This window comes from Anser cygnoides, chromosome Z (genome assembly GCF_040182565.1).
Source record: "Anser cygnoides isolate HZ-2024a breed goose chromosome Z, Taihu_goose_T2T_genome, whole genome shotgun sequence".
In the NCBI taxonomy this organism is placed as follows: Eukaryota; Metazoa; Chordata; class Aves; order Anseriformes; family Anatidae; genus Anser; species Anser cygnoides.
In genome coordinates this window covers 76,874,197-76,896,115 of record NC_089912.1, presented here as the reverse complement: position 1 = coordinate 76,896,115, position 21,919 = coordinate 76,874,197, and the positions used below count along the sequence as shown (strand labels likewise).

Sequence of the window (21,919 nt, the reverse complement as noted above, 5' to 3'; positions counted from 1 at the left end):
TGGGACTACATTCTGTGTCGTGTCATATGATCTGCTTTCCAGCTCGGAAATTCATCATACTAGTCTCTAGGCTAACTGAACGAACAGATAAAGGTGAAAAAAAGAGGAACAGAAGAGGAGTGAGAGGACAATAGGAAAACAGATTCAGTGAAAGGACTAGTAGATGAAATTTGAGTGTAAATAGGATCTCTCCCTTGCCATCTTTTTCTAGATGGCAGCATGTCAAGTTGGTCACTTTTGACAGCTGGTTATTTTTTTCTACCGTAGAACCAGACTCAAATGACAACCATGAGGTACACATCTTTAAAAATTATTACTGCATGCAGTGCATGTGTGAATGGGGTCTTTCTCGCACTCAGATTATTCATGATATAGCTTTAAATACTGTTAAATGAAGAGCTAGCTAAGCATGTGCAGGAGTAAGCAAAGCATTCTGTTAAATATTCATGGTATTCATTCAAAATTACTCGATTAAAGTTACAGATGAGGGAAAAAAAATCAACTCAACAGCAGTGTTTGCAGAACTCAACAATAGGCTTTCACATCAAGGTTTTTATGTTACCCCTAAAGCAGTACAGACTGCTGTTCAATTCTTGTCAAAAGGCAGAAATCCGGTTTACACTACTCAATGGATTAAACAAGGTTTAGGAGAAGGAAATCCGGTATCACTGTAAGATCTGCCTCTCAAAACTTTTAAATCCTTTTAAAAGCTGTCATAGAGAGTCCCAAACTGCAGCTGAGAGTCCCCTCTGCAGCGCACCATCAACTAAGAGAAAGGATTTAGGATCTGAAGGAGTCAAGTCTCAAAAACTGGTTTTTTTTTTATGAAAAAAGTTATTCACTCTCCACAGACAAATGCTGTCACATGGGAAGTTAAAGAAAAGCTGACATTCTCGTAGCACTAAGAGGCCCCCGAGTCCCAACAGATGCGCCTAAGCTACCTAACACGGCGGTCTACGGATTTCACTTCAGCACCCCTCTGACAGATCCGACCAGCACGGAGCTGAGAGCACCGAGCGGAAAGGAGGGCGTATTTCCGAGGGGCGCGCAACTTTGCGAGCTCGGTGCGCTCCGGGCGCTCTGCGCCGCTTCACGCTGCTTGGGAGCGGCGATCCCAAACACGGGGAGGCTCCCCTTCTCCCCCTCCTCCCATTGAAACGCTGCGGATGTGAAGGAAAACAAAAGAGAGGAAGTACATTCATCGCCCGGAGTGACTCGAGCGAAGGGGCTCGCGAAACAATGGGCGAGGGCCATGTACTTTGGGGCGGCGCGGCAGGGCGGGCGGCCGGGCGGCGGCTCGGGGACGCGGGATGCCGGCACGGCACGGCACGGCCCGGCCCGACCGGACCCGGCACGGCACGGCCCGACCCGCTCGGCTCCGGGCAGACCGCCTCCTTTTCTCTTCTCCACTTTTTCGACTCGACGCCGGCGGAAAATAAATAAATAAATAAAATAAATAAATAAATAAAAAGTCACTCACGGAGGGCGACGGCGGACGGCGAACCGTTATGTGCCGGTATTTTTTTATTTTTATTTTTTTTTAACCAAGTCTGACACAGAAGGGCCGGCAATCCGAAATCAGTGAAAAATAATTAAATAAAATAAAATCTACCCCCCCCCCTTCTCCTTCTCCCCCCTGTCCTCCGTCCCGTCCCGTCACCGCCTCCCCCGCTGCCCCCGTCCCCAGCCCTCCCCTCACGCAGCCCCAACGGCCGTAACGGCTCGCAGCCCCGCTCCGCTGCGCGCCCACAGGTGTGCGCTGAGCCCCCCCCCCCATCCCCGCCCCGCCCCGCCCCGCTCCCCCGCGGCAGGTGCGGGCAAGTTGCGGCCCGGGCCGCCGCCGCCGCCCCTACCTGCAGCCCCCGCCGCCGCAGGAGGCCCGGCTCGTCCATGGCGCCGCTCCGCCGCCCGGCCGCGCCGGACTGCCCCGAGCCCCCCGCGCCGCTCCGCATCCCCGCAGCGCCCGGCCGCTGACATCACGGCGGCGCCCATTGGCCGCGCCCGGTCACGTGGGCCCGCCGAGGTGTGCAGCCCGGCAACTTCGGGCGGGCCCGGCCCCGCAACCGGCCAGCCCGAGCCGCCTAAACACAGTAAAATTAAATTAAATTAAATTAAATTACCCCCCCCCCCCGCCACCGCCCTGCGGGAGCGGCCACAGGGCTGCCCGCCCCACGGCCGGGTGCCGAGCCGGGCTAAACAAACCGTTGGATTGGGGTTTTTTCCTCACAGGATGAGCCGTGGTGTCACAGCCCGCCGGGCTATGTCGTTACAGACATCCCCCAAAATTCAAGATTTAAGAACCTGGTAACTGAGCGAGATTGCGTTTTATGTTCAAAAGTAATCAATCACTGCACACACCCGCAGATTTACAAGAGGAAGCCTTGTCCAACACAAAACATCCAGAGAAACATCCCCATAAACACACCTACATATTTTCCAGCTGGGAATCCTCACCTGGTCTCACTTAAAAAAATTAGGGAGCCTACACACCATAAGATTCAAAGGCAGAGCATGCTCCTCTCCTTACAAAACCAAAAGCACAAAAAGTTAAGTCAGACTGCCAGAAACTGTGAACAAACTAAAGCTGAACACAGAGATGACTTCAGTATCCACACCGCAAACATTCAGCAAATGGCAATGATTCCGTTCCAGCCTTTATTTGTGTAATTGAACTTAATGCTTCAAAAAACAGGGGATTACCTTACCTAAAACTAGCATCCCAATTAGATAATTTTTAAAGAATTTTTCAGTCAAAAGTCTAACTCTGTGGAAGACACTACCACGCAACAACAGAATCCATCTGTAGGAATATCCATGTTTTACTTCAAGTACACAGGTGCACCTGCAGATAACCAATTCTAACATACATGTATTCTCTTTCTGTTTCAAACCACTTTTAGAGAGCAGCAAGCAGGGACAAAGTGAAAAGTACATTTCTTACTAAAGGATATAAATAGAGATAAAAATCAAGGTTAGTATTCACCTATTAACAGTTTAAGATGAGGATTATGACAATCACAACCTTAAATCTAGTATGAAAAAAATATTGATTTCCTGTCAGATTGCATCACTTTGAGAAGCAGTCCGTGTACATTTCACAGTAGTAAAACCTGCTAGGGGCAAAAACATTTGGAACAAAAATGAAGGATTGCTGAAAGGATAACATACTAAGTATACACCTTATATGAAGAATTGAGAAAAAAAGAGGCTGCTGCATTTGCCCTTCTCAACTTGTCTTCATATGATGGAAATGCATTATTATTTTACACTTATAAGCACTGAGAAAATTTGAGTATTCTCACTAAGCTACATTTCTCTCAGATCTCCAGCTATGTTAAGAAAAAAAAAGTCATTTTTTATCAGTTGGTCACATCAACTGCAAGTGTTTCTCCTTCCCCGTCTCTCCATGTCTCCAGCTCAAAATGTAGCTGTAACATCAGGTCAATGGCTCAAACTTACCCATTACCAATTTCAGTTGCAAGATAAGAGCTGTACTTCAGGCAATGAAGAAGGGAGAAGCTCATACTGACCAAAACTCCAGTTCCACAAGAGGGAGACAAGGCAATGAAAAACCAACAATGCAAGAGACAGATTCGTAGGCCAGAAGAGAGAGTAGCATGACCATGAAGTCTGACTTTCTTTGTAACAAAGGATATTCAACTCTCCTGAATTAATTTATTTTTTGAACTATAACCTCTCTTTAAATATCATGTTGAACCTCGTGAAAAACTTTTCACTTTGGAGAATCAAACTGAAAAGTGACTAGAATCCCTCCCTCTGTGGAAGAAAAGGAAACTGGAGTTACACTAAGTAATATAGGTATCTCCTTTCAGTTCTTCCTAATGCTATTTTCTTTCCCATTTCCACTTCACAAAACACCATCTTTCTCCTCTGTTAACGCAAATTTTCTCCCAGTCATTCATATCCACGTGCCCTCACAATCCAACATTTCCTCATTTCTGTTTCCAAAGAAAGCGCAGGCAAGTGAAACACAATTTAAACACTGTTATGTTTCCAATGAGGATGGCACAAATTAATTTGAGGCAATCGCCAGATTGTCAGATTTCAAGGGTGAGAGTCAAAAACATACTGTTTGTCCCTTGTGGCACACCGCAGGTTTCAGCTGCAAGGCTGTTTGCATTTATTTACACAGTCCTAAACATGTGTTTAGACAAGTTCTATTTCAGTCACTGGAATACAGAAAAACTCTCAGCACACAGTTAATCAGTTAGTTCCCTCAGAAGCTAAGAATACCAAAGTGTGGTAGTTGTTTTTGTTTTTCCCCCAGTGATTTTAGCATATCTAACCACATAAACTGTCTAATGTAGATATATGAAATAAAAGCACTTTCCTACTTACATGAGAGGCCTGCAAGGCATGAAAAATTCTACAAATGTATTGGTTGAAGAACAACAGCACAATAAAGCCATACTAACCAAGTAACATATCAGTGACAGGCAACAAATGCAAATAGTCCTAACCTAAAAAAAAAAAAAATCACCTTACTTATCACAAAAGTATCCAGTTGTGCACACGGATAACTTACAGAAAGAATTACAAGCAGACAAAACTACAAAGTCTCCTACATGAAGAAGCTTCCTAACTACAGACAAATAGTGTACAAAAACTACTTTGTTTTGCAAGAAACTAAAGATAATTGTTGCAGCTACATAGATAACACTGAAAGGCAGGAAAATGAAACAAAGAGAAGACTGCCTTCCAGTGGAAGATGAAATTAATCCCAAGTACAAAAAATACCTTTCACTGAAAATGTATTTGCTGTCAGTTCTAAAAATAACACTTTCCTAAGCTTATGCTGCAACATATAATGCCATATTAGAAGGTACTGAAAGGCACAGTGTTGCATCTAACACAAGCTGAGTGTCCACTGAGTTTTCTCACATTTTATGAATCTTATTAGATATTACCAAAGGTGTATCTACACGTTTGAAATGGCATACAGCTTGCTATTTTTGTCAGGAAGTTTTCATTATTTTTCAGCTTGTTATTTCAGTAATAGGAACTATCAAAACCATGATAGAGAACATTGTGGTATTGAAAGTTGTGCTTTAGAATAATGAAAAAAATATGTTCTTTGGAACATGTAAACAATATTCTCTGTCCTTGCATACGTACAAAATATAGCAACCTACTTCACAGTCTCCTTCACATAATTGTTGCAGAAAGGCACACTTGTAGATGCACCACAAAATTGCACATATATACAGAATATGAAGGAAACTGCTCCCCCTTCCCCTCCCCTCCTGTCCCCCCCCTGCCAGGGAAGGTAGAATTATTTTAAGAAATATAACCACCACAAAATTTTCAGAAAGCTTTCTTCCCTATAAAAGCTGCTTTTGACCTGATTATATGTGAAGAATATTTCAGTTAGCTTAGGTACATTCCAGTAAGTACATGTTTATCTAAAGCCAAAAAGAAATACGGCAACATTTTTTTTTTTTTTTTTTTAGGAAAATTGCACAAATTTAGACAGTTTATTTCCTCATTCTACTGCTAAGGCTTTGCCTTAATTGTGTTGCTTCACTTAGTTCTGTCAGTCAATATTCTTTTCTGAGTTTAGAAATTACTACGATTACTGCAATGACTTAATTAAAAGATAAAACCTGAGCACATGAAAATATATATGAATATGTAATTCAAGTCTCACACTGGAGATTTTAGTTTTATGGATACACATATCCTATGCGTGGCTGCCACTTTCATGCTACACATGGTGGCAGCATAAGATAAATTGTGTTTATTATGCATCATGGAACAACTCACTTGTACTCTGCCCTTCAAATCTGTCTCTGCCAGGGCTGTTTCTCATACCTTAAATACTGTACAACATCAAATCACCACCACTGAATTTTTTAAATAGTTATTTTCCTCTCAAATGTGAGAAATCTGAAGCTCAGAATAGATAACAAGCAATCCAATAATTGCTGTGCACTGCGATAACTTGGAGCCCATAAGAATGGGAACTGTGTTTCCCCAACATTCGTAAAAAGTAAGCCTTGATTGTGTTATTATGCAGTGATAAGCTATTGAAGTGATTGTTAGTAGAAAAATTAAAATACTGTAAGTGCCATATTTTCAGAAGTTCAGGTAAGTGGACACACTATCACTACAGATACCTGATTTTACAAGTACAGGAATGGAAAAACATAGAAGTGTTTAACAGTAATTCCTATGCAACCTTTCTCTAAGGACATTAGAGAGGAGAGAAATAACTAAGAGTGTGTTCTATTGGATGTTGTGCCAGCCACATGAATGTGCCTGCGATGTGCGCACGCACAAAAACCCATGCAACAAATCAGACCTAACCTATGCAGCAGAGTTGAAGATCTTCATCCACATCTTTTCCATAAATAGTCTCTGTATCACTGCAAATCAATACACAATTACTATTTTATTATTCTAATCACACAAAATCAAGCTGTAAGAACCAGTTTCCCATTTATATAGTCTCCTGCCCAAGGAACTGCTTCAGGGAATGAAGCTGGATCAGGCTAATACACAACTAATACAAAAAGAAGATATAGGAGATAACTTTAAAAAAAAAAAAAGCACACAAATATTACTGATATATAGCACTGAAGAAACATGGGAGAGAAGTGTGGTTTACTTTCTATTCAGCATCCCACCCAGCTCCCCCAAACAAACTGAGTGCAATGAAAAGGAAACCAAATTAGAGGAAATATTAATACTCTTTGCAACTGGTATCCCACCAGCTTCCAGACAGCACATGAATACACCACCAAAACAGGCAAACAATTGCCAGCACATACATTTCTGTTGGTTTATTTTTGCTGAACAGCAACTATCAGCCAAGCAGCTTTACTGGGTGTTAAGAGTTACTATCCTAGAAGCCTCAACTGCCTTTTACAGTAACAACTACTGTTTCTCTCAACAACACAGCATGGTCTTGTTTCAAACTTTGAAGGTTTTCCTTTGTAATTTACCTTTTAAGAAGACTTTAGAATCTAGAATGAAAATGCTTAACTTTTTTGCAACCCAGAAATGCTTTTTAAACATTCACTTTACATAAATTTATATACCCCCCTATTTCAAGTTTTTCAGTGCCACAAGCTTAACCTAACCAGACAAAATATGAGCATGTAAAAAAAAAAAGTTTGCAAAGAAAAACTCTACAAGGCTAGCTACAGAATTTAACAAAAGGAAAAGTGAAACATCGATTAGAGTATGAACAGTACTGGCATATGGCAAAAGCCTTTTATTTTAAAACTGAAATCCCCAGGCTGCATCAAGTTCAAATCTACCTACAGCTTTCAAGTTCAATAAGCTTGTCTCTCTAGCCAAAGGCTTTTAGTCTAATCTCAAAGTGAAGCACAAACATCCCAGTTTTACAGCAGATTCTCAATATAGCTTATATTGTGCATAACAATGACAGACTATTCAAAATACTGTGTTCTTGTCTAAGCAAAAGTGAAGAAGGTTCATGTAAAAGTGTCAGATATTACTGATATCCAAGCTTCAGTAAACCAGTAAGCTCATCTTCCTCAACACACATAAAAATAACTAAAACTTTCTATTCTGGAGGGGTATCGGGTGCTGGAGTGAGCAGTCCAGGCGGCAGCTCCAAGAAACGCATTCACTACTATTCATTATACCCTGCTCACCGTCCAAGAAAATAATGTTTCCTTCTCCAAAAATGTTTCATCTCCAAAACCTTGCAGACATCAGGTGTAAACTTAAAAAGAGATTCAGATAAACAGACATATCATCTAAAAAATATGCTGTCAGTTGTCACATGCATGTTCTTGGTTACTAAGGAGTTTATTTCACCCATGCAACCACAGATACTTGAGAACCCAGGAATTCTAGGAATCTTTCAGAGCTGACTCTCTAAAGCCTTTCAGCATAGTTTCCTATCCACTACAAACGAATTGTGAATCAAATTCTGGCAACATCTTTGACCATCTCCCCGAGGCAGCTCCTACTTTGATTATTTCTTCTGAAGACACACTGTAGGTCTCAAAGTTTTCAAACACACAAAAACTGTATATTGAAGTATTTTGAAGCTACTTTTAAGGACAGATTAAAGCACATACCCTAAAAGGAAGATGACATTACAATTCCACAAAGAAGACCAAGGTTATCTTTCCGAATGGTCATAAGGAAATTGAGCAACCTTAAATCCCACACTAAAATATTTCTGCTACTCTGCATATATGTAAAACTATAACACAAAAATCACATTTTTCTGTAGCATTCTGAAAACAGCTTTCAGTTTTTTGAAGGAATTTACCCACCAAGTTTTCCATTGAATTTCAGAGCTGGAAAAGACAACCTCTTCAAAAGCACTACATTTGTCTAATCCACCTAAAACCAACCGGGGATAGGGGGGATTTTGGGGGGGGGGGGGGGGCGGGAAACACAGTAAAAACAATTTTATCACCCACTTTTTCAGCCTTTTTGTACGTATGTATCTACACCTAACCTTCAATATTGTCACTTCAAAATGTTGCAGAACAAAGCTATTTCATCAGAAATCATACTGGAAACCAGATCTTCACCAAGTGAAGTTACAGAAGCATGAAAGCTAAAGCCATGTGTGATACTGGGAGCTGGAAGACGAGCATTTATTTCTTGTATCAGGATTAAATTCGTTGTGGAAGTCAATTAAAATGAAGATAATCTTTGAAGAAATTCATACAGATCAACACCTAGCCATTTTACATAAATCAGAAACTTACAGCGTCGCTACTTACTGTTACATTTCCAAAGAGTTTTCTTGAATGCAATGCTTTGGACTTTCAGCAATGTTTTCTGAGGAAAAGAAGCCTATGACACTCTATCCATCTGCCTCTTGTTCCTCCAACTTCTGAAAGCCTCTGTTGCTCTGTAAAGCACCACTGAAATTGGCTACAGCATTGGAAGTGAGATATTTCATCAAAATTGGCTGCCAAAATTGATGGACCCACACTTAAGCTGTCACTGATATAAGGGCAGCCAGAATCCACCTTAAGAAGCACATGCCCTTCTCATCTGTAAGCACAGGCCAGCTGACCACACTGCAGCCCTACACCACGAACAGCAAGAATTTCCTCTTACACAGCTATAAGAAGGCTTGTTCGTTTTGCTGTTAACAGGAAAGCGTATTTTAACTAAAATATTTGATCAGTGAGGAAAATAGGACAGCTTTATCCCAAACGATCTCAACAAGGTAATAGAAATCCACCACTTGGTTTCCATGATTTATTTTCCAAGATCTCATTTACCACAGAACCTATGCAATGGTATCATATGAACGTACCTCTTACTTCAGGAAACAGGGAAAGTAATTCTTCCTTTTTAGAGTGTGGGGTGCTAAAGGTACCGTGTTTAAAATTATTATAATGATATTCTGATAATTCTTTAATAATTAACAAACATTGCATTCTAGAGAAACAAATTAATTTTAACCAAAACAAGTAGTATTCATAATGTCACTTACTACTAGTAAGGCATAATAATTCATACAGAATTCTAGACATCCTAACATCCTCTACTGCTCTAAATCCTTGTATATAATACCAGAACAAAGCGCAAATTCAAAAAAAAAAAGCTTCATATGTTTGTCCCATGTTGCTCTAATTCTTGTATTCTTGATGTCAGACTGTGACAATATTAGTTTCTCACTTTTTATCATAAGAAACAAAGCTAAACATCTCTTCATAAATTAACTGTACGCTACTCACATGCATTGGTATTACATATTCAATTTTAGTGCAAAGAATACATTTTACATAGTGATGCATTCAATGTATTCAAGAAGTTTTGGGTACTTAAATTAGTCCAGTTTTCTCAGGTTCATTTTGGATCACTAGATTTAATCCTTTAGAAATCATTGTATACAACGTGAACATTCACTACTAAATCACAATGCTTCACCAGCATCAAATATATCAACCAGAAAGCCCAGAAGCATTTCAATAATCTACTTTATAATTCACTAGAACACCCTTTTCAATATCAAAACTGTTAATAATATACTCAATATATTAATTAAAATCCACAAGTTCATTTTAGAACTGGATCAGCCAGAAAAAGTTTTTATTTTCCATATTAAGCTATGAAAATCCTCTGTAAGTACAGTAGCACATTAAGCAGAGGTGACTTGCCTCCAGTTCTCCTTTCCTTACAATGTCATGCCATTTGTACACCTCTATACATTTGCCTTAAATCCCTGTAAAGGGCTTATAGAAATAACACACTAAATGCTCCACATGAAACCGACAACTCCCCTTCAGGGCTTGGCATGATAACTGGTATGCCTCAGGAAAGAAAACAGATACTGCACCCATCAGATTTTTTCAAGGCACTGCTTCCTATGCATCTCCAGCTACAAAACTGCTGGCCTGACAACAAAATTGAGATCACTTATTATTTAGCTATACCTCCTTTTAGTAACATAACCCTACCCCCCACACAACATAGCACACTGCTCCTTTAACACAACTTTTGGATTTCAGAATGAGATTTTCAGCCAAGGCGTGCTGCCTGGATTGGTGGGGTCCTGTTCAGCCTGCATTCCCCTTCACCATCACAGACCATGACTGTTAAGCGGCACAGAAACTTTCAGACGAGACGGGTTGCTGTGTACCCAAGAGAGCAACCCAGCCACCCGGTCTCGCAATGCACTGATAGATGTTACTGTTCTCCTGAGCCACTATGCATTACTCAGATGACACGGGTGAACAGGGAGAAATTCAAGACTCGTTAGTTAGCAAAGCTTTGATTCCCTTCTTCTAGGGCTGGTGAATCTACTGACCTCGCAAGCGGCAGGTCAGCGTAGGGCTGTGTAAATCTGTGACGCATAAAGCGGTACAGCTGATTGTTGTGGATTTAAAAAAACATACTACTGGGTTTCCGATTGTATCTTAAGGTTCTTGGAAATCAAATGCTTCTTCATACTAAAGCATATATACCTTAACAACAGCCTCAGTTATGCGTGTTAAAGTAGCCACGAGGAACGGATGTACGGTCTGCACAGGTAGGTACACACTGGCTTTTTTATGCCACCTGCTGGAAAAGATCCTACTTGCACCAGCCCATTCCTGCTTTAGCCGTCCAGCACGTGTAGAAGGTAATAAATCAGTCGCGAAAATATCAGAAGAAAAATAATCGTTGAAGAAGCAAACACTTCTTAAAGCAATAACTGCTGTAAAGTAGTCAACCTTCCCTTCAGTGACAATATATAGAAAAACACTGGTTACAACTGACTTTTATGATTTTCCCGTTTGCATCAAATACTGCGTTCCTCATTTCAGCAAAATGCATAGATGAGTCACCAAACCAATCACTTTAACAGTTCCACGAAGACACTGAGCTCTCTGACTCTCCAAACCACAATTATACAATAGCATAAAAATTTATTTCTGAAAGCACAGCACATATAACCACAGTCTGATTTCTCTCGTGGATCTCTTTTCAACAAGAAAAGAGAAATTGCGTACATATAAAAGTGTTATTCCTTTAAAAAAGAAAAATCACTCAACTACTTGTCTCAGTATTCCCCCATGCAATGCCAAACAGCAAGCATACAGGAGTTATGTCACCTTAGATCTGAAAGTTTGCAGCTCTACATATCTATCTATATTCCAATTTTCAGGGAGCAAATAAAAAGAAGTCTGAGTTGATTTTACTATACTGGCATTTTCTAATAATCAGCTCAACAGAATATTTTACTTTACATATACTCTAAAGGAAGAACAGTCTAAAAAAATTAATGGCAAAACAATAACAACAGCAATTACATTATGAATCATCCATCCTAGATACTTGGAGGTTTTGTTCTTGTGTGAAAACAGTACAGACAGGTAACCACACAATTATTCAAACACAATTATTAGCCTTGGGAAGTATTTAAGTGTATTTTTCACTCTGAACAATGATGCATCTAGTCTTTTTTTTTTTTTTGATGCCCCATTTTGCTTTTTTAGAGGTGTTTAATCTTAACACTTCCAATAATTCAGTATTTTCTCAGAGGGATAATGGTAGTAATGTGCTTTCCCTTAAGGATGTATAACTCTTCTTAATGCATTTTGCCTTCTCCTTATGCTCTAAGATTCAACACTTCCCACCCACTGCATGGTCATTCTTCACAAAAGCAGCCTCCTTCATTAGAGAGCAGTAGTTAATGTTTTAGCATTTATATTAATTCAGAAGGTAGTTCACCGTGCTGAAAGTCTGACTCCCCATGAACCTAGGATCCAATACAAACCAGACAAACCATGGAAGCTTTTTTTTTTTAAATGAATGCTCTCCTACTGATTAATAGTTTTGATTTGTACTGTATATGATACAGAAGAGCATGTACAAATAGCATATCAAAACATGTATTCAGTTACAGGTTTCAGGGAAAGCATCATCATGATAGGGATGTTTGTTCAGTATCTGCTTTTACCGGTCACATAATCATCAAACACAACTACAGTGGAGTTAGATTTGAGCGTAAGTTAACTGTCTTGGTTAACTTCAGCTCACTCACTTTCCTTCCTTATTTACAGCAGGGAATATTATAATTCAACTTTGTTTCTTACTAACAGTGTAATTTCACCCTTTTTTGAATAGATCACCTAACATGAAGTTAAGAACCTGTGACCAACCTTTTCCTTATGCTCTAAGATGTGTGTTATTGTGAAATTTTTCTATCCATTACAAAGCCAATCATCACTTCTGAATTTAACTAATCACATACTGTCTTCTACTGCACCACGTAATTGCAGATATTCAGCAATGATCAAGAGGTTAAATGTACTCATGAGAGTAGCAGTTAACCGTTGATTATTACATTGTTTACTCAAGTGACACTAGGTCTACTTGAGCACTTAGCTAGGTTTCTTGAACTCCACAAGACAATGAAAGAAAATTCTTAATATATACTGTTATCATACTAAAAAAATACGATACATCCATAGACATATACACCACAATAGGGCATATTGTGCTAAGAGAAATAAAAGAAAGCAGAACATTTCCTAGCATTACTGAGATGAAAACAGAGTTGACCCTAAAATCTTCTGTATGCTGTCACAGCGGACGATGAGTGGGACAAACACAGTTACTGTGCCTCACCAGTGCAGCCACAGAACAATTTACATTGCATCAGACTGTGGGAGGTCTTGCAGGAACATTAAAAGGTAAAGCAGTGGAAAAAAGATCAAACTCCACATACCCACCCACTTCTACAGGACCGAAGTGCAATTTACAGTAAGATGTCTGATCCCACATGAATGTACAAGAAAGTCCAACTCAAACCAGAGGTACAAATATGCAGCAGCATGCACAAAGACCAAACCATGGCAATCAACCCATTTACAATTTTAACTAAGTGAAGCTGTATCTGCTTGCTAAGCCTGTGTTAGAAATGAGGGGTTGCAGTGCCTAATCACTCATCACCCAACCCAACAGCAGGCTCTGCAGTATGTTCTTAAATTGAAAAATGCCTGCAGAAAAATCCTAGCTGCACACCTCTGCTTGTTTGTAAGCAAAATCAGACAGGAGGAACTTCCATTCCTACCAGAGAGATCTGGATAAACTGTATTTCCCCTTCCTGCTCCAGTGCCTGTAAGTCAGATGGGTCACTCAGCCCTGCACAAGTCTTTGTTTTGAGAGTTGCCATCATCAGAATCATGGGGGTACTTCAGCTTGAGGAACGAGGCTTACTGTTCCCACAGTGACCTCTTCCACCTTCTGGTACATTACAATCACTTTCCAAGTATCATATGCATAAAAACAGTGAGAGGAAAATAAAAATGTTATTTCATCAGTTTAAAAGTCTGTTGTATCTAGTTATACCTCAATCTGAGGATACTGCTCCACGACAAGAAATTGAGCAGAACAGATTACACCTCAGCAGGTTTTAAGCAAAGTCCACCACTTCAGGTCAAACTCCAATAGCAAGTTCAGGGAGTTCCAGTATTTGCATTTCTGTTAACTGCCACAGCAGAAATCAAGTTTCTTCTTCTGTGATAACTATTCTCAAATAGCATCAAGAAAAGAAAGTTCTACAATGCTCAAGACTAAGTTTCTTAGCAATATATGCCTCACAATTAAAATTCAGATACATGGAGCAGTACCTCATCCTTTACAGAAAACTTTCAATTTTCTCACCCTAATTACAAATAGGTGCCAATTTCCTAAGACTACTAACAGTCAGGTTGTAGCCTCCCCATAAGAACTACAGATAATGCCCTTAACTGCTGCCCACGTAGGCATCACAGACAGTACTCTCATCTGAGGTTATCAACACCTTTGAGATCTTAAATGTTGATGGAAGACTTCTATCAGCTATCTAATGCACAAAGATTTTCCTAAATCTATGATAGTATTTCTCTGTGCCTACTTTATCTCATTTGTTTTAAAGTCAGAGCTGTGATTAAATGTAGCTTAAAATTTTATCAAGTGCTTGGAGAGTACAGATCAGACCATCTGAAGCAGATCTGTACATCAGCACATACTTCTGAAGCAAAGGAGAATGTATACATGAATCAGCCCTCTAACCATCGTGTTAACCTACTAAACAATCAGTCACGCTAGGCAGTTTTCTGCTGGGTGACGAGGGACCAGGAGACAGCATTAGAACTGAAAGTACCTAAATCCATACCAGTTCCATTTTTTTTCCCCAGTCCGTTCTCTTCCTGTTCCCCAGATCTTTTTTACCCCATTTACCATACCTTCTATTTCCACACCTACAAACCTTTATAGGGCTACAGAATTTTTTGATCTAAGGCCAGAAAGGGGCACCATTATATTCCTTAGTTCTTACACTCTATTAATCACAGACTGATATTTTACCCAGTTATCTGCTAAACAGAATCTAACAAAAAGCTGAGAAAGCATGTATTCCCAAAAAGGCGTCTAAATATCGAACACTATAAATATCACATATCAATCTCTTCTGGTTGTGTAGTTCATTGGCAAACCACCCTTACTCTCATTTCTCACATGGATAATTTTACACCACCATGCAGGTTCGTGACCTCGCTTTTGCAATGCTTTCCACTTTTTTTTTTTTTTAAGAGACACTGACAACACAATTCTATATGACATTTTAAGATAACCTTCACTAACGCCACACACAGAACTTAACTATCACAACAGTCATGCAGAATAAGCCCTTATTCAGAGCCATTACTCTCTAAGATACAGTGACAAGCTCCACTTCTAGCGGGTGAATTTTAGCTGAACGATCTCCACTGTGGGGGTCCTGTAGACAAAATGAAACTCCTAAAGAACTAGGCCTTCTCAGTTGACACTGTAAGCTAAGGAATAAAATTTTAACTGCCCTAGTTTTTTAATTATCTTGAAGTAAAAAGTAGTCCTGGTGAGTCTTTTCACTATTTGGGGAAAGTCTCTTATGATGGAGAAAGATCAATTATATGAAACACCTACAAAGCAGAAGCATTGTGCTCATGAACAAAACGGGAACATACTTCTAGCTCCTGTATACATAGGATCTCTACTGGTTTCGTACCATTCCAATAGGATACAGAAGAGAATTATACCTCCATTCAGCTCTAATAAACTGTGCAAATTACTTGAAGTAAACATCTCCTTTCAGTTCTAGCACATGCTCAAATACATCCTATTAACTGGAAGCTTAGAGGCTGGTGGGAGGAGACCCATTTCAACACAAAGTGGATACGTTTGGAAGTTATGTTGGATATGCCCACACGACTTTTTAAACTAAGTCAGTCTTCTACAAGAGCTTGATTACTTAATTTTTCTATTATTTTTTACTAATGATATTGTGCAGCACAAGAGGTGTTCTCAATTCCAAGAGATCTAAATCTCTCTATGGGAGGAGGTCAACCTTGGCCATCACCACTTCTGCGTTTCTGAGAACGGGCAAGAAAAGTATCAGAAAGAATAATGCCCAGATTTTTAAACAGCGAATCTTGGAAAGGAATCAAACATCTAAAACACTGTCAAGCAGTTGACTCTACAAATGTGTTTTACACTCAAGCGTGCAGTGAATATTTTAAATACTAAGCAAGATAGACAATTAGAGATATATATGTACTTGTGAAAGCACACCCAATTATCAAATTCTTACATCAGTTTGTCAGTATTACAGTTTCAAGGCTCTGGATCAGGTCTACTACAGACTCTCTCTTGTACAAATACTGAGCATACAGAAGTGCTTATGAAGATGGATGTTCATTTTCCTCTCTACCACTAAATTGCAGTTCTAATTCAGTAGTTAGTTCTAATTAAGAATTTGTTACAAGGCAAATACAGACAAAGGAATATGAATGCAAATACATATTCATGGGCAAGAAGTTGCTGAAATGAAACACACAAGGGAGAACAACACTCTAGTCTTACATGCTAGAAGCAATTGAAGTACAGAAACATGCTACTATAACTTGGTAGTTTTAGCACTTCATAGGAATAAATATTTTCCATTCTAAAAAGATTTTCAGTGATTAGACTCATATGTGTTGTTGTTTTTTAAAGACATATAAGAACACGGCATTCAGATCTTTACAACGGAGTAGCATTCAGGTAACTTCCTCAGTTCAGACTCAGTATTTCTGAAGTTCAGTTAACTACATTAGGGAAATTTCAGGTAAGATTCAGACCTAAGATTAGTTGCTTAAGAGATTTCCATCTTATCATCAACATGTTTTTTTACAAGTGCCACCCTTGTACTTACTCATTAATTTTCAGAATGTTAAATTGCAGCTTACAGAAATGACCAAGAATGTGAGGAAGAAAGAGCTAAAATTTAAAGCAAAGTTTCAAACGCAGGCTCTTGTTGCTCTTTAATAACTTAATTTTAAAAGAAAATTCAGCTACACTGTGGATATTCAATAGATAAAACTAAATACACAATTAATGATTTGAAGAATGCAATTCTAAAATGAAAGATTTTTTTTTTTTTACTTATGTGGTTTGCTCAAGCACAATTGATACTGTCATTCACTTATCTAACCAATTAGTGTTTAAAGAATGTATTTTATTTGTTTGCAATCATTTATTACCTAAGCTATAATTTTGCAGCTTCTCAGGCAACAAACGTCTGTCTTACATCTGGGGAATAACATACACAAAAGGGTGTTGGTGTGCTGTTTGAATACATGCAATTACTGGTAGTTACATTCTAATTAGCATAATTAGTTTTGAAACAGTTCTCATAATAACTGTCAACATTATGTCAATTTAGCTGAAGTTAATGGCACATTTAACAAAGACACACTTCTTCGTTTTCAGTAGTATACTATTTAATAGAAAGGAGGAGGCAAGGCCCTTTCTGAAGTAAACCTGCCTTTCATAGATACTGAACATTTATTTTGTTTCCTTTCAGCAATCCATCTTATAAAACATTGCTTTAAATAATTGCCACCCTCTAGCTTTCATATGACCTTTCTTGGAAATTAACACTAATAAAATGGCAATAAAAAGCAAACATACCAAAGTGCAGATGCTCGTAAAGTCAGTCTTATGTTATTTTGTGCAAGTTTGGTTGATTTGTTGTTGTTTAAACTAAAGAGGTAAATATTGGGCTAAAAAGCAGCAAATAATTATACTCATGCCTAGACAAAACAACTTCAGTGCTTAGTAGGAAAGATCATAAGCTATTTGTAAAGGCCCTTTTTACCATTCTTCCAGCTTTCATAAGTTACTGGATACTATTCACAAGTAGTCAAAGATGTTCTCATTACACCAAATAAAAGTTTAATCATTTCACTGACATCTTTCATGTTTCCAAGAGGATGTCACAAGATGCCTTTTAGTTTGCTTTACTTCATACTACGAATACTCATCTTCCACAACACAAGGGACAACGAGCCTCTGCCCAGCACTTGCCATAAAGCTGAAGTTATATCACCAATCTTGACTGAATTTAAAAGCTAAATGCATTGCAAAGTATACCGTTCATTTGTGGCTCCTGTCTATAGCACATTTTTATTATGTGGATATTTCAAAGAATGAGATACCATTCAGTAGTCATCAAATATGGGTCTTAAAAAAAACCCTCTGGACTGTGAGATGTCTTTGTTAATTTTTATATATAAAATGGAAATAGAATGAAAGACTTTATGCTCCTTAAAATAGAAAGGTTTTTTTTTTGTTTTAAACAGGAGTTCGATATTATCAATGGTGGAAATACAGTAAATCTACTGAAGTTTTATCCAGCTACTTTAGGAAAAATCGTCTTCCTTTTATCTACACATTTATCATCATGTATTACAGAGGCACCTTATATTCAGGCTTTTTCTGTTTTTTATGTATGCATATATCCAAAGAAAGTTAAAAAACAGTAACTTTTTTCAATACATGCCACTCAAAATCCCTTTCTGCCTATAAAAATTGTAATTGCTCACAGCTTCAGGCTCTTTATCATTGCTTAAAGCATATCAGCTTATTACAATGAAATATTAACAAACTCAGCTTTATTTCAGTTTAAAATAAACTATTTTCAAAAATTCTAAGAGTTAACACACTCAGCAGTGATGGTATTTGTAAATACTTGTGGAGTGGTGGGACATGGTGTTTCTGGGGAGAACTACTCCCAAACTTCGTACACCAAATGAGGCAACAACTCTAAGTTAACATGCAAACGACCAGTAGAAAAGAAGCACTTTCAGAGGCCAATTCATCTTGCCTTGAAATAGGTGTCTGCAATCAGGCAAAATGGCCATTAACCTATAAAGCAAAAAGAGTCATGTATGCTAACTCTATCATAGCTTCCCTAAACTCCCACAAGACCCTGTGCAAACAGAGAGAGAGATTCTGACCTGCCTTCCAGGCACATGTATTTTACTCCACTGACTATCAAGGGGAAGTAAAGAGACTGGCCAGATCAGTGCTTGGCCTGTAAGAACATCCAAAAGCAGGATTGTTCCACACCTCAGCTTCACCTTTCTATGAAGTTTAGAAACATTATGAAAGTTATACTTATCTTCACATCCATGTTAATGCTCTCTGCAGACTCTCAATGGTATGCTTGACCCACAGCAAGTTCAAAACACTGCCCCTTCACCTGAAAATATGCCTCCCCCATACACACGTTCAACCCACTTACATAGCTCTATGAGAACTGTATTTTCAACCTGTAGTCAAATTATCAACTTTGCAGAGATAAACCCTGGATACCTACTGAACTCCATGCACAGCAACATCTGCAACCCGTTTTTTTTTAATCAATATTCCATAACTCACTTAAAAACCTATAGTTTCCTACAGAAAGGATTTACATCTGTCACACAACAAGCAACCTTGGCAAGTTTTTACAAACTGACAGAAAAAGGGAACTATATTTTGTACCTCATTTGCAACCCCTCTAAGTGTTAGTACTTACATTTGAGCTGCTCACAAATTATTCTTGCCTATACTGACCCCTACCAGCCACTGCTCTCACTGATCTCCACACCAGAGCCTAATATCAATGACAGTAAGAATAATCAGTCCTAGTAAAGGAAGAAGGTAACGGCCAAACTTCTAAGGTGACATCTCGCTTATCTGGAAAAATCAACTCAGACTGAAAAGCTACAAAGAAACTCATACAAGTCTCTTCTAAACATCAGGTTAAATTCTTGTAAATACAATTAAAAGCTCCCAGCACTATAAACTAATAATAGGCCTCCCAAACTCAACTCCATCAAAGCACAAACCAAGACAAAAAAATAAAGCTGGGGGAGCAACCCTAACTTACAGACTCTTTTCAGCAAAGACCAGATTTTTTGGAAGTCTGACAGCAAAGTTTTTGTCTGAGCAGGTTTGAGAATATCGCTGCCTATTTTACACCGGCCTCGTTAGGAAGTGAGTCTGATCAGCAATTCCAGATAAGAAACAAACACTTCCCTGGAGAACCTGCATCTCCACACAGTGGACACCTGCCCGGATCTGCCACTCACACTCACTTCTGCACCAGCAGAACACATGAGAGAAGTTGCAGTCAGGCAGAGATAAAAGATGCAGAGACAGGACAGAAGTCTGTAGCAGACACACACCAAAAAAGTCAACAGGTGATGAGCAGAAGACCCCTAAGGAAGTATGGCTCACTGAATTTTTCATCAGTCTTTTTTTTTTATGACCATTTAAAATACTTCTTGTCAAAATGCTGCTGAATCTCACTCTTAATATAATTACACATAACACCAAAAAAGCACAACTAGCATGATATCTACAACTTGTGCAAGCAGAACTACAAGATCAAATACCAACACAGCACTTTCTTATTTAGTCAAGTTTTGACTAAATCAAGAATCAAGATCTTGATAAATCAACAATCAAGATTTTTTTTATTAGTAACTACAGAAAAAAAAAGAGGGAAAATGTACTGTACTGATAAAAACCTAAATTTGTTTCATCATATTGTCATTCTTTACCATTTCAACTACACATAATCTGAATACTTCCTTCACAGTGAACTATTATATTTCTCCTAATAAAATGCCAACAAAAATACATAGGTTGATGATCAGCTGTTCAGAAAATACTGGGGCTTAAAGCAGAAAACTTCAAATGGAATCAAATGTTTGTAATAAGTGTGCAGTCCAACAACAAACATCTGCCCCACAGAGCCACAAACAATTAACATCACAATGAAGCAGAAATCACAATTAAATTTGTAAGAGCAGATGTGTTGTTGTTGAAATGAAATGCTATTTCAGACATATTCATGGGGAAACCAGCCATCTATACACCACTATGATAATAAAAACTGGCATGGTGCTATCTGTTTAGCATTGTCTGATCATTAGAAACACTTTCATGCTTTTTTTATACATATATTCATTAACACAATTCTTTGAAGAGAAGTACAGATTAGTGTACGGGGTCCTGCACTGAATTTCAACAATTAAGATCTTAACATACAGAAATACAAAGCAGGATAACAGACACCTCAGAACAAAAGCTGAAAGTTTGGCTGTATGAGGCATTTCTTCCCCTTTCTCTCCCTTTACCATTTTGTCCAAAAGGCTTAATGAAGTTCATGCTTCATATACCCACATTCTCCTGAGGACAAGAGTCCAGCAGAAAGTGGAAACAAAGAAATTGATGGAAAAGAATGCCCAGGAGAATGGACAGTTACCTTCCATTGTCATCTTAAAAAGCACACCTTTTTTTCCTTCTTTTTCTTTTTTTTTTTTTTTTAAGGAAAGAAACCATTTAAATGCAAATAGCTACATTAATGCAACATTCAGCTAAGAGTTTATGCAAAACCCAGTAATGCTATTCAGAGTTACTGTTACTATAATATGTTGAGTGTGACTGAATGACATTTAAATAATATTGTATTCTGGAATGCATTAGTAACTGGAAAGATAAAGCTTAAAGAACAGGGGTTGATATGGACATAAATTCTGGATTGATTCCTATCCCTCCAAAAATTCAGAAATGATGGAGATGTAATGGATTTTTTTTTTTGTATACTCCTAGCTTTGAAAAAAATTACTCACCAAACTAGCAGTAAGTGAAGGTGCTGACTGCCCAAGTGCTTGGCAGCGCATGCGAACAAGATTAGAGGTTTCTGCAGGTTGCCACAGCTGCTGTCCATTTGCATTGGGAAGCAGATACCTGCCTGTTAAGTTAAGAAAGAGTATGTTAAAATATTAGATGTTGCAGATGAAGCAATGTAACGGACAGTTTACTACAAGACAAAGCTCTTATTTTATTTATTTATTTTTAAAGTAGGCATCTCACCATTTTAAAACATTTGATCTTTCACCATAGCCCTGACCAGAAGGGATTCCATCAAAGCGGTATTTTTAGAATTCACTTGCCACCCCTTAATGTCACCCTTCCACATGATAACCTTTTTCTCATGCAAATTCTAGCCCCCCCGCCCGCCCCCCAATAATCTCACAACTGTACCTTTACCCTACTCTGAAACATGATTAATGCAACAACAACAGACCAAACATCCACAATAGAAAGTATGAACCAAAGAAACTTT

General features: G+C 38.6%; 1 protein-coding gene across 10 annotated transcripts in view; it reads right to left on the bottom strand.

Moving 5' to 3' along the window:
• Positions 1–21,919, bottom strand: part of MAST4 (microtubule associated serine/threonine kinase family member 4) — a 296,506-nt gene that overhangs the window by 197,082 nt on the left and 77,505 nt on the right. For 6 of the 10 annotated variants that reach the window (XM_048079537.2, XM_048079538.2, XM_048079540.2 and 3 more), the window contains exon 3: positions 21,423–21,544. In XM_048079537.2, the coding sequence (XP_047935494.2) occupies positions 21,423–21,544 (122 nt within the window). Of the gene's footprint in view, positions 1–1,853; positions 1,980–21,422; positions 21,545–21,919 lie in introns of those variants that run through there. The other 4 variants (XM_066988788.1, XM_066988790.1, XM_066988789.1 and 1 more) reach the window with 3 other exon arrangements.